This window comes from Platalea leucorodia (assembly GCF_965183815.1).
Source record: "Platalea leucorodia genome assembly, chromosome: 12".
NCBI lineage: Eukaryota > Metazoa > Chordata > Aves > Pelecaniformes > Threskiornithidae > Platalea > Platalea leucorodia.
Window position 1 is genome coordinate 7,215,999 of NC_138834.1, and position 13,831 is coordinate 7,229,829.

At 45.3% G+C, this 13,831-nt stretch overlaps 1 protein-coding gene across 1 annotated transcript in view; it reads right to left on the reverse strand.

Moving 5' to 3' along the window:
• Positions 1–13,831, reverse strand: part of KDM2B (lysine demethylase 2B) — a 63,096-nt gene that overhangs the window by 6,339 nt on the left and 42,926 nt on the right. The window contains exons 5-8 of the mRNA XM_082325096.1: positions 10,283–10,507; positions 6,497–6,640; positions 1,632–1,718; positions 824–1,084 (exon numbers count right to left, since the gene is read on the reverse strand). Coding sequence (XP_082181222.1) covers positions 824–1,084; positions 1,632–1,718; positions 6,497–6,640; positions 10,283–10,507 — 717 coding nt within the window. The remainder of the gene's footprint in view (positions 1–823; positions 1,085–1,631; positions 1,719–6,496; positions 6,641–10,282; positions 10,508–13,831) is intronic.

Consider the following 13,831-nt stretch of genomic DNA (forward strand, 5'->3'; position numbering starts at 1 on the left):
GCAGATATGCATAAACTGGTATCGTGAATTCTGCGCTCTCATTCTACCAAAGCAACCCCAATCCCTGCGTTTACTGTACTGTAGCGTTCCCGCCAGCAAGCCTCACGGGGTGGACTGACTGCCACTCCTCATGAACTACACATGCAATACAAAACCAGCCACTGATTCCGATTTTAAAGCCATCAGCCATTTACTCGTGAGATACGTTAAATCTAAGGCCTCGTTTTCTGCCTCCGCAAACCAGCATTTCTGTATATCCCAAGTACTGTATTTCGCAATCCACAAGACAATTCAGAGTGTCCCTGCCTGGCCCAAGAGCTCTGACTGTTCAATTCAGGGAAAAGCTGTCTACATCGCTGTCACAAGCAGTTCCTCCTCTCTGCAGGCTACAGAAGGTGTCATTTCTAAAGGTCCTCCGATGGGTTATGAGTATTGTTCATCCCTGAATCAGCCACAAAACAAGCTGCCATGCGCCACCAAGTGGAGAAAGATGAAAAAGTTGCCATTAAAAATTGATTTTCACCTTGTTCCTACTCCAAGCACCTTGTAAAAGCTTTTCAGTTAAAGTGGGCTTTCTAGTATTTTGAATAAAAAAACAGCCACAGCCCAGTGTTTTCGGCCTCTGAACGTCAACCCGAGTGTCGCTGTTTGGACTACTGTCCTGTCAGAGTAGCAGTTTTCAGAAAGGAAGGTAAAACATCGCAGTTTCTTTTGTAACAATCTGGGATTTCAAGATGAGCTATAAGCCAGAAGGCAAGAGACATCAGCCCCAACCAGCCCACGCGCATCTGTGTAAGTACATGAAAAGAGTGTTTTGTCATACCCGCTTTCTCATAGTGGGTTCCTGGGGTTTCTCAAATTTCCTTTTCCTCCACAGATGCACTTCGTCTGACTTTCTCCTCAGTATTGAGTCAACTTGAGTCTTTTTGGAATGTTCCTCCGATTTCCGCCTGGGAGTTTCTTCACAATCCCCTTTCCGTTTTGCAGCATCTGTTACTTCCTTATTGTCTCTATTCATTTTCTGTTCCTTCAGCAACGAGCCTGGGAGATTTGATGCGTATTTGAATCCTGGTCCGCGCTTTTGCTTGTACGCCAAAGAGACACAAAACACAAACAAACTTTATATCTTATGCCTTTCTCAGCTCTTTACCTAAGTCGCCTCCAAAACTGGTGGGTTGATCACTTTGTAACAGACAAAATGATTAGCAAGGACTCAGAGTAAAGTAGTTTCAACCTTCATAAAGTTATTTTTTTAACTACACACTTGCAGTGTCTGTCTCAGTTTGCAAAGAAATAATGTTTCACTAATTCCAACAAGACACTTCAGGTTTTGCATAACTGCTTCTGGATTTTTTTTTTTTTTTTTAAAGCATTTTCATCTTAGAAATTAACATGCAGCAGTGCACAGAACTAACCTACCTATTCCCCAGGTTTTGGGTGAAGTGTTGGTACGTGGAACGAGAATACATCGGTTACTAAAGAATAGAAAGCCATCAGCCTATTTCCTTCAACTCAACGGAATTAATCACAAAATCAAAAGCTGGTATTGGGCAAAATTATATCTACAAGCCAGAGGGAATGTTTGAGATTTTCTATGTCATTCCAGCACCACTTATTCCCATTAAACTCACTTTTCCAGTTTTCCCTGCATGGTTGCACTTTGGACACTCCCAGCAGTTCGGCAGCTCATCGTTAACCACACCATCCGATTCCTTCACCTGGTGGAAGAGAGGCACAACTCCATTCACAACTGTGCTGCAAAAAGCTGCAAAAGTCTACAGGTAGATCATTTACAGGCACTTTGTACAGCTCATAATTTTCTCTGATCAACTGCTGCCCTCCCGATGGCTGCAGAAAAGAAACCCGGATCACCGCAGGTGCCGCACCATCCTGCTGGTGCTGAGCAAGCCCTCGGTCCTGCACAATTACCCTGCTGCTGATGGCAACAGGGGAGGAAAGCATGCTGGCCAAATTGGTATTTGACAAAGGGTTCAGGTCTGGGCTTTTTATGAAGGTCAATGACAATCCCAAGTAACACAGGGCACATTCTGCTCTCGCAGAAAACCAAAACAACACAAAACACCCCAACAACCCAAACCAAAACCCCGGGACTGTAATCACTCCATCTCCAAGTGTCCTCCCACACCACTTATTTGAAAAGCTCAGTCCTGTCTCGTCCCCCCCTGCCCCCCGGAGTGAGGCACAGTCTGATCTTTTAATAGGAAGGGATTTTTTCCCATACACACATTCTCACATACATTAATACTGTTCGGCATTTTTAGAAGCAAAGCGCCCTGCACTGTAATCAAGTGTTCCTTAAAATATTTTTCTTTATGGATCAGAACTAGCAGTCCCATGCCTCGAGCCCATGTGCCAATAAAAATGATGGTTGCCAAGTCAGCTAGAGAACAGGCACTTTTATTCAGAAGACTGGACGCATGAAGGCATTTTTAAGGTTTCTCACACCCACAGTCACCCAGCTCGTCTAAGGAAGAGAAATGCTTCCTACTTCACCAGCTCTGAGAGACTGTGACATTTTGCTTTTTGAAAGAGAAGATGCACACTCAGTGTTGTTACACTGCAATAAAAGCACAGTCCTGCCCTACGCAGCTGAAAAGCTGCTGGTTTCTGAATTCCCATGCAGGAGCCCACATTACTTTCCAAACAGGAGATAGGTGTTTCTGAAAAGGCATTTCTGTGAATGAAACCGAGGATGAAAACTAGAGCTAAGGTAAAAAAAACTCCACACAAACACATACACTCACTGATGGCACGTTCACATTTAAGGATTTAGTTAGGTACTCCGAAATAAGCCTTGGGGAAAAAAAAAAAAGATTAATTTATTACTATTATAGACAACAAAAATATGCTACTCTCAAGACAAATAGCTAGGCATTGGCAGCAGCAGCACAGTAGCAGGAGACTGCTGCTGAAACAGGCAGGGGCAAAGATCTGCAGATTTTTCACGTTTCTGAAACATTTCCTCCTCTCCTCCCAGCTCAGCGAAAGCACGCTGGCTGTGCAGGATCAAGCCCTGGTTTTAGGGGATCTGCTTCCTCAAGTCCCTGAGCCAGACAGCAGCCATTCTAGTTTCACCATCTAGCGAGAGTGATGAGACGTCAGTCTCTCTCAGCAAGTCTTCTGGAGTTAATAAATGAGTAAATGAAGTGGGCAGAATTTAAATACTGGTTTTATCACAACTGTGTGCCTTTGAACCTTCTTTCCCATGGTAGGTGTAAGATACTCCAGGAGTTGTTGTATACATCTCTGCCTCAGGGGAACAATTCCTGGCCAAAGCCCAAGTTGGGAACAAGTTATTTCCCGCACTGAATATAGAACAAATACTACTGAAGGGAAAGCATTACAGCTCTGTCCCTTCTGTGAAGTTTAAGGAACTGAACAGATGTGAGGAACTGTAAGCAAACTAATTAGACACACACAAACCTGCCACTGAATCTGTCCCAAGCCTTTCAGGCTGGGTGGGAGCCAGTTCTGAGTGTTTGCTACAAACAGCAGGTGGGCGTCTGAGCCACAGCGTGAGGCATCTTCAGAAACGTACCTGCAGCATGAGCTCAGCAATTCAGAAAGCCTAAACATGAGACTACGCTACTGTGAAGTCTTCTTGTTAGGGAATATGGAGAGCCCAGGATGCTGATCTGACACCACGGAGTGAGAGCCATGAATTCTGGCAGTGCCAAGACTGAAACAACAGCGGCAGCGAGACGCACCTGGGCCGAACCCATGGCAGCAGTGCAGCTGTGCTGGAAGAGGTCTTTGTACTTCTGCTGCTCTGACAAGGCACCTAAATATTCACCTTTTTCATCATTATCACTATATCCACCTAAGATGAAACAGAACAGGCTCCTACTGGGGAAAACAAAGCCCTTCTTAAGGAAACAGCATCAGATACCGCACTCACTCACATGTGTAACCAGCATTACTAGCAATTTGACACGTAGCAAGAAAAATTCATCAGTATCAGTTCAACTCAAACACTCTGTAACAACGAAAGGCAATATTCCTCCAAAAATCTCACTAGCTCCCTCTGGAAACAACGCTGTGCTTGCAAAATGCTCACCAAGATTGTTTTCGTAAGAAACTCTTCAGCAAAACGAGCGTTTGTGTTGCTATTGTATTTTCAAGGAAAGAAGCATGGCAGAAACCTCCCGTGAGACTTCTCAGTACGTGCAACATCCTGGCTGTCCTTAGCGTGGTGTCAACGCAAGCACCTAACGTGCTCTGGTACCCAGGGCTCCCCCAGCAAGAGGCACCCACAGGAGTCCCTCAAGGCTGCAAGCGTGTCAGAGCGCAGATGCACCTGAGCTACCCTTCATCTCCTCAGAGGTCATCCTCCGATGCTATTTTTTCATGGAGAAAACGCACCACAAACATGTACAGCCAAATCGGGAAGCTGGAAGAGGACGGACTTCAAACCAGAACAACCTGCCCTGGAGTACAAATTAGCCAGGGCATGTCCCAGACTACTCCACAAGCTTTGGAGATGCGTCTTGGAGGGAATTCACTCCACATGGGAATAAGCCAGGAAAGGACGCTCCTCCCTTCGCTGATCCAGTTTATTCCAGTCTCCCCCAGAAGTACATTTGCCAGACATTTCGTTGGAGATGACCAACAGTTCACCTGTACTACTGCCTCTTTACCGAGCAGGACAGGAAGGGACTTGCTCTTGGGGGAGAGACAAGCAGCTGCCCTGGGGCTGCATCTGCATTCAAACGTGCTTCCCACAAGGACTATTTATGGGCTCCATCCTCTGGGCTTAAGCCCATGTCGAGGGCTCAAGCAACACGTAAACATGGCAACAGATTTTTGTTTCGCAGAAAATCATGGAACCTGGGCATAAAGAGCAAGGAGGGAACCAAGGAAGAGGCTCCATTTTCCTTTTGCTGTTCTCCGGTGCATAGTCTCATCTCGCCTTCCAAAACGATTCTGAAATCCTACCAGTGCCCTTTTATCTCAGTAAATAAACTGTACCAGTTATCCCACTATTCCAGCTCAACAGAAGCACTGAGCAATTAAAATACAAGACACACAAGGCACACTGTAAATCTCCCACTGCTTAATTTTCAGAAACACCCGAAGCAACATTGTTCCTAGTTACCAAAACAGCACTCAGAACACCACACATGCATAAAAGAACAAACAGCACTTGGTGATTTCACAGATCTGACCCACATCCTGTGCAACTAGTCCCAAACGTGGCATGGGGAGAGGAAACCGTACTTGAACTGCCACCAGATGACAACTGTGTCCTCTGGACGTGGCCATGAAGTGTCACTGACACTGCAAAGCGAGAGGTGGGGGAGCGCAGGGCACTTTCAGGAAGGACTGGAATAGCAAAGCAGCAGCTAGAAGCCAAAATTGAGGTACCTCTGCAAATGAGCAGCTCCCTCCCTTGCTTCATCAGCCCCCGAAGCCTTGTTTTAAGCAGAGCCAAGCAAGCAAAGCTCCCTTTCAGAGCCCATCTGTGGCAGGAGCTGCGAGCACCCATTTCATGAATCAGGGAGACAGCCACGGTTCTGGTTTGCCAGCTACCTACTTTCTGCTCTAATAAATGACATGCACATAGCTTGATGCAATACCATGTACAGCGCAAGAAAAATAAAAAGCCAGGAGAGCATCACCCCGGGCCTGCATAAGGAACATACCTCTCCTCCCAGAGATCCCAGAAGGGCCAAAAGCTGCTTTCTGGGGCATGGCGTGTCAGAATACATTTGCTTTGGCAAATCATTTTAACCATAAACAAATCAGCAACAGGAAACAGCCGATCAGCTGAAACAAACCAGCTCTGGAGAAAGGAGCCTTCTAAATGCTAATACACTAAGATATGCCCAAAATGACACTTTTGTTACCAGCAAAGAATATAGCTGCTCACAGGACTCAAGTCAGCCAAGGGTGAGCACTCCCGCAGCCTGAAACTTGCTCAGTTTGCTCTCTAGAGCTGCAGTCTTCCTACTGCAACATTTGCTCGTAACATCTTTAAAGCCAGCTGCCACTGAAAGCACATCTGTGCCGGGACAAACATGAACAGCAAACTACTCGTTTGTACTTTGTGGGGCACAGGAAGGAGCCACCAATACGGGGATTGTGATTAACTCATCCAAAAGTACAGGCAGATTTCTCTGTTCTCTTGAGCTTCCCATCCCAACTGAAACTCCTCACTTCCTTAAACAAGGGGTGAAAAAGAAAAACAAAACAAAAAAAAGCCCCAGAAGACATTTGCATGCACACGCATTTCGGAGGCGGTCCAAAGCAAGAGTCTCTGCTTACAGAGGATGCTGGTTACATGAGAGGATCCTCGCCTGCCAGTCAGGACTGCGTGTGCACGGCTGCCACCCTGCTTCTCACACCAACTCTTTGCTCACTTAAGTTTCCAAAGACAAAAATGTGAAAGCTTCCTAATTTCTGCACACTACCTTTATATTAAGGTAACAACTAATCCAGTTTTTGTTTCCAACGTGTCTCACATCTTTGTACTCACCTTAAGGCATCCTGGGTGTATTATTTCATTACAAATGGAGCATTCCATTAGCATGAGATTAAACTTGCTCTCCTCCTCTTCCACAGTGTCCTCTTTCCCAGCTTCTCCACACACCAGACACACGGCAGTATGAGGCAACACCGGCTGTTTACACATATCAGAAAGAAGTCTCGATCAGGACATGGAAGACGTATGGAAACAAGAACTCAACGTGCATTTACAGTATCCTCATTTCAAAGAGGAGATAAATAGGGATTAATTTTGCAAACTGCTGAAGGCTCCAGCCCAGCAGAGCAACAAAGGCAAGAAAAACTGGTAACAACTGGGGCTGGGTACCCAGAGCAAGCATCACAGGACGTGTTTCATGGAATTAAAGTGCTCTCCCTGTAGCAACAGATTCACGGGGCATCCCAGGGGTGGATGAAAATGCTTTTTTGGCGGGTCCCTCGAATCTGTGAGCTGACACAGACATTGGCATACAAGTCACTTCAGTAGTGTACAATGGGAGGGCAAAGAAGCAACCTAGAACATCACTATTCACATCCATTAAGCTTCACAATCTGACTAGCAATTTGGCAGCTCCCCTATTTTACAAGCAGGGCAGACAGATGTTATGGGACCCAATCCAGGTCTCACAGCAAGCCCACAACAGAACCAAGAACAGACCTTTTCCTGACTAAAAATCTATTATCTAGGGCCCTGCTCCCAACCTGAGTATTGCAAGAAGCACTACACAGACACTTAAAAGAGAATTCCTCTCCTGCAAGTGTCACGAGTGAGAAGCACACTGATTTTTTTTTTTTTTCCTGTCTTTTGCTGAGGCAGAAAGGCAACTGCAGCATCTCGCATATCTGTCACCCATGTCAAAGCACTGAATGCCAGTCTAATTAAAAAGCCACCTTTGTGCTAATGAGGAACAAACTTCTGGTTTGCAGCAATAAGGTATGAGCCTCATTACAAGAAAGAAAAGGAAGATCCTCATAAGAAGCTGGCTGTAATGTGAAATGCAATCGATTAGGTTGCAAATCCTTAACTATTAAGTAGCCAGAGATGTGGCTTTTCACTGTAAGGATTTCTCATAGATGGAGTGAACAAAATCCGTAAGCGGATACTTGCACACCTGAACCAAAGCTATGGAGCAACAGTGCATCCCTTCAGCAAGTTTCAGATAGGGAAAAACCTAGCTATGGTAAGCCATTACAGAGTACACCGTGCTGCCCCACACACCAACGTCTGATACATTAGCTACAGCAACACCTTCCTGCTTTCTCATGCCAGTACTTACCCACGCTCCATTTTAAAAGCATTTTTTTATTTTTTGTTATTTAATTCCCACCCTTCCTCGAGGCACAAAATAGGAATCCCCAGGATCCCGGTCCACTAGCAGGTAAACTAGACTAAAACTAAGTTGTCCAGAGCCATAAGAGCTCCGTCCACTTGTTTTGTCCTGTCTCCCACACAACAAGTATTTATAGCCACACACAAGAACAAACATCCCAGGAGGAGCACAATTCTTCTTGCTGGGAGCAGGGGTGTCTACGGGATCTCCTCTGTGCCCCAACTAGCCCTGTCCCACTGACGGGTTGGAACAGCGGCCATGCTGTCACAACTCGTCCTCCCACACTCCCTCCAGACCTGCTCAATGCAGCATGAAGTGTCCCAGGCACTCCTGTTTCCGTTCTTGATTGAACTAGCGATGCAGAGGAGCTTCCTGTTCTCTGAACAGCAGTACAGGCTCTCTTAAGGCTTTTGAGTTTAATGAAAGTCTGTGTCTAGTTAATATTGTCAATGTTATTAACCAGAGGAAAGCACAATCCCAGAACTGTAGGGATCATTACTTCCACAGAGCCTGGCTTCGGTGTTTTGGAGTTTTTTTGTTTGGCTGGAAGCTGTTGGATAGGTACCACAATATATTACTACTGCAATTGTTAGAGAACATAATGAACAAGAGTAAAGACAATAGTATTCCTTATAGAAATGTAAAGCACCATTAAAAGCTACAACAGTTCAAGTTGTTAATTATCTGTGCTTTTGCTGCTCTAAGAAAGTTTGTAATACTCCCCCTGCTATTCACACCAAAGGGAACCTACAAAGGGCAGAGAGGTCTTCTTCAGTGCATGCAAGGGTGGGACAAGGAATCAGAGTACACTGGCTACCAAGCCCTGTACTCTGACCACAGCACCTGGAAATAAAACTGCAGAGACCAAGAAGAAAAATACTTCTTGCATTAGAAGAAAGGGGATGAGAGGATGACTACACTCAGCCAGAAGAGAACCCAGTTCATCTCCAAAAGGCTCAGCCTGTGTATCAAGAGTGAAACAGCTTAGCATGAAAGCTTCCTTCATCAGTCAGGACAAGAAAGCACACTGCAGCCCTAATTTAATCCCTCCACTAAAAAGGCAGCACGATTTCACTATTTCTTGCCCCTGGAGAATAATAAATTCTTCATCCATGCTGTTCAATTCATGCCACACTCCAGGAAATCAAGTGTTCAAAGAAAAGACACTTGAGCTGCAAAAGCACTCTGTGGAAAGGTAGATATTCTATGTACTTTACTGACAGATCCAGCAGAGCTGAATCCAATCCTCTATGTCAAGAACAGCGCGTGGCTTAGAACAGGACATGGAGTGAGCTACCAGGAGCAACTACTGGAAACCTTAAGCGCTTATCAGTTTTTTATCTGTGTCAGACCAAGTCATTTAATGCCTCCACTTCAGTTTCCTCATCAGAATTAAAAGAAAAAAATGACCTAAGTGAAAGCAACTATAACAACAGTTATAGAGAAATCAGTATCGATGCGGTGATATTTCAGTTCTGAATAAACAACATTCCTTTCCTTAAAAAATATAATAGAAAACAACACCCTTAATCAAGACCTTCCAAAGAATTAAGAGAAAAGCTAAAGCTAATTTTTACCCTTGAATGGGGGCACTGTGGACATGAGACCTGAGGAGAAGCTTCGCCACAGTCAGTATGAAAGCAACAGATTTAAGAGGTGCTTGGACAACTTAATGGAAGATTAATCTGTCAATATTTGTTAAATACAAAGCTATCACTTATGATCCAGGAAGCTTCTAAGCAACGTATCACAGGAGCGCAGGAAACTGTCTGACTGCCTGCTTGCCCTGTTCTGATCCTCATCCCGTGACAGCCATTTCCAGTCCCTGAGGAAGACAAGTCCCTGGCTTGATGGCTCTTTGGCTCATCTGGATCAGATCCCTCCTATATGCCTAGGTAATAACAAAGAAATTGAAATTAAGGTCTCAAGTAGCCTGGGGCTGGGATCACCAACGGCAAAATCTTGGACAATGCCAGTCAAAGATTTCTCCATATCTTAAGTTGGTTAAGTAGTTAAGATGGTAGAGACAGTTGAAAGGCAGCTTTTCTCAGGAAATTCAGAGATCCAAACCAAACAGGCCTCTTTTCCCTTTGAATGAGAACTTCCTGCTCTTCCCCTTCTCCCCCAAATTCGAGAATTTCAGTGTGATTTGAGTGCCAATTTCTGGTGTACTGATAATCTCCACATCTACCTTCTATACTACTGAGAATGCAAGCCGTGCTATTAAGTTTTAGGAGCATTCTGGTTTAAGATTGGGGGTGGTGGCGGTGCAGGGGGTGAAAGGCGATGGGAAGAAGAGCTCTGAACTGAGAGGGCAGGGATTACGCTGTTTTGCCTGATAGGCTTTAGAGACTATTCAGAGCAGAGTTCTCAGTTCCACATCTTGTCACCAGGAGACAGATACAGAAAGAAATCTCCAAACAAGCTGTAGCAACAGGTACACTTACTGCAATACACTGCCTCATAATGCAGGACTGTTTCATCCTGCCAGGTCCCCCAAATTTCTTCATGTCTTTGCAGAAGTGACACTCGCCGCACTCTGTCCGCAGACACGCCTCGCACTTGCGGCATCGCGTCCTCCTCCGACGTGCTCCAGCAGTTGTCCGATTAGCTGCGAGCTTTACCGCAGAAGCAGTGCCCAGTTTCCCTTTGGGCCGTCCGACTGCCCTGTTCTGAAAGAGCCAGACACACAAGGTTAATCGCACATCCCACTGTACCATCTAAACTACAGAACTTCCTTGGACAGGAGCGGTATACATCTTGCATGTAAAACTGACAGCTGTATCAGAATTATACACAGATGGGTAATACTCAGCAGCTGCATACGATCACTCTTATAGCTAAAGGAGTTCCACCACCTTGTCAAGAAAAGATGCATTGTAAAAAGACAAAGAAACAAAGGCAAAAATGAAAGATCCCAAACCTAAATGAGAGATCCCAAACCTATAGCAAGCCCACTTCAACAGGAGGTCAGGGAGAATCAATTTGCGCACAGCTCAATACAGGACCAAGTCCCAGGTGATGTGCTTGGCTTAGGTCAAGAGATGATCTGTGCCATTGCTGAGCTCTGGGCTAGGGAGCTCTTAAGACTGTGCTCAGGTTAAGCCAGGAGGTCTACTTTCCTCCGCTGGAAGTGGAAGAATCCAAGGAGGCAGCAAAAGTAATTTTGAGGTTAGGTACAGCAGAGAAACACTCAGCAGCAATGGCTCAAGCCACAGCAATCTCCCTCAAAAAACAGGAGAGTATGAACTACTGCCAAGTGATAAAGTAGGAAATAAAACACAAATACTACAAAACCCTTCCAAAGTAGCTGCCCTCATATCCAATACCAGCAAGTGCTCAAAAATAGAACACTAACTGATGCTGTGCGAAGGCTGAAAAGGGCATCCCAGGTCTAGATTTCCATGACCTTTAAGACAGAAGCTAAAGGACCATGAAAGGATTTTTAAATGATTAGGTTAACTGCAACATATTCACTCTGGATATCTAAATTTCACGTTCTCATCAGAAACTCCCTGTTATACACAAGAACTTACAGCTCAAGCCAAACATCGCTAAATACCATGTAATTGTATGGGGCTAATTACGCAAGAATTGGCTTGGCTCATTCTTACCACTGACAGCTTTCTCCATAAAGATAATAATAGGACTGCAAAGCTCATCTGGTTTAGTATTTATACAATTTTTCCACTTTCTGCACATCTCGGCATATGCCCAACAGACCAGCCAGTTTCACTTTCTGTTCCTGCTGAATTCTGGGCAATCACCAAGGCACAGGCAGGTTGGCTATAGAAAGCCATGCAGAATTTCCACTGCAGTTTTTAAAAGAAAGGGTACGGAAACATTCTGTTTGGTACTACAAAAGCTTCCCTAAGCATCCTACTATACAGCCCTGAAGAAAAGCCACATTGCCAAGTATTTGAACTTCCTCCCAGCTGACTTAGCAAAGCTCCAGTGACTTCCTTAAGATGCAGAAGAGTTCTGGTATTTTAACAGTCTCCATCCCAGGAACCTCAGTGCTGGGAGAGCAAATAACCCGGGAGCTAGACCTCTTCGCTTTCTCTCCCACAGACCCACTATCGTAACTGAGATAGGAGAAAACATTGCTGAGTCGATGAGGCTACACAGATTTCAGCAAGTTTTTAATTATGCTCCTCCAGAACAGTTTTTGTTCTGCTTGCAGGTTGAATCGCACTGTGCTGTGTGAACACAGACAAGTGTAGCTTCCTTCCCATCGGCAACCACGCCAGACACCTGGATTTCAGATCAATTTCAGACACTCTAGAGAATAAATATTTACCTTTTAGACCAACTTTTCAGCCTCTCAAGGATAAAGTCAGCTCTGGCAGGACTGGCTTAGAAGCAACCTAGATAAGAGATAATTTCCTTCCTCAGCATGAATCACTCCTCCGTTCTCTCTATCAGAGTCTCTTTCCACTAGCAAGGGAAGCAAGAGACAAGGACCAAAGGCTAGATATCAGTGGGAACAAGTTAAACCAAAATACGTACAACAACCTGGGCACTTTTCCCCTCTGCCAACAGCACACGGAAGATTCTGCGTGAGCATCTGACTCCTTCCCACTAGGTTTGAACACGATTAAGTTTTTTAAGAACAGAAACAACAGTTGCGACACCATCAGAATGGTCTTTTTAAAATGCAATCTCTTTCAAGGAAAAAATCAAACTTGGTACTTTTCCAGCTGAAAGACAACTCCTGATTCTGCCACAGTAATATGAGACAAGTCCTAATTCTGAGGACAGTGTCTTAAGCACCAGGACACCGCAAAGATGCGAGCAGTAAAAAGGCATTGCTTGAACACAGAATTTGCGAATCCTTAAAAAAAAAAAAAAAAGAAAAAAAAGGCAGGAAGGTGAAGGTACAAGAACAAGTCTGAAGCCAGACCACAGCACGCAACTCAGATTTCCTTACAAATCACCACCGCGCAGCAGACGGCAGAGGTGCAGACCTCTGATCTCGCTGTATGTAACATTTTTTACCTACCCAGACCTCTTCACTGCTTGTTAGGAAATTCAAGCGATTGTACTAGCTGGGTTTGTACTAATTTACCAACTGACTCCTCAATCCAAGCCACGTTTTCACTCCAGGATGTCGCAGCCAGCAAGGCCAGAGAGGCCTTGCAGGAATTCCCACTAGTATCTAGTTTCAAGGGGCTCCAAAGTGGTCGCTTAAAAACCTCCACAGAAGAAAATCTGGCCTGTGGGTTGCTATCCCAGAAAGGGGCTGGGATTCAAGGGGGTAGAAGGAGCCTCCAACATGACTTGGGGTTTATTTAGCACATGGCAGACAGCCAGATAAATTCCAGGTCGATGTTAGTGAAGAGATGCTGCAGGATTTCCAGCTCAGAGTGCAGTTTTACAATGTACCTGCCCTGGTAGAGAAACTAGGCAAAGGTTTCCTTCCTGGCTCCTGCTCCCACCTCTGCACTGCAATTTGCCACCCTCCTCACAGCACAACTCCGTGGAGCTGTCTTGTAAATAGTGAGGAACTGGTAGGGAATGGCAGGATTCCTCAGCCTGGGTTTACCACGGTGGCCAGCAAACAGCAGCTCCGTGGCCTTAAGCTCAGGACTGGGTGACACTAAGCCCTAAACTAGGTTCTGGACCAATGTAGTCTCCCACCTGTGTAGCAGATCCTATCATCTCCTTTCCAAGGAGATGAGCCGAGACCCTCAGGCACAGCCTGTGTCTGCTGACTCTGTAGTCCCCAGCAGCCACCTCTGAGAACTGTCAAGGAAAGAAAGATTATACCAAACTTGAAGAGACTTTTTTCTTAAATCTTACAACAACGAGGGCGTTAAGACAGGGCCTGCCTGAAATACTGTCGCAAGCAATCCCCTATGTTCTCCAGCACCTCCACAGAAACTGCGCCCATACTTCTCTGGCCACAGCAAGAGTCTTCAAAAGAGAGGCAGGAGGATGCTGAAGTGATGACAACCACTCTCCCAAGCCCCTAACGAAGGCTGTGCAGGCAGCTG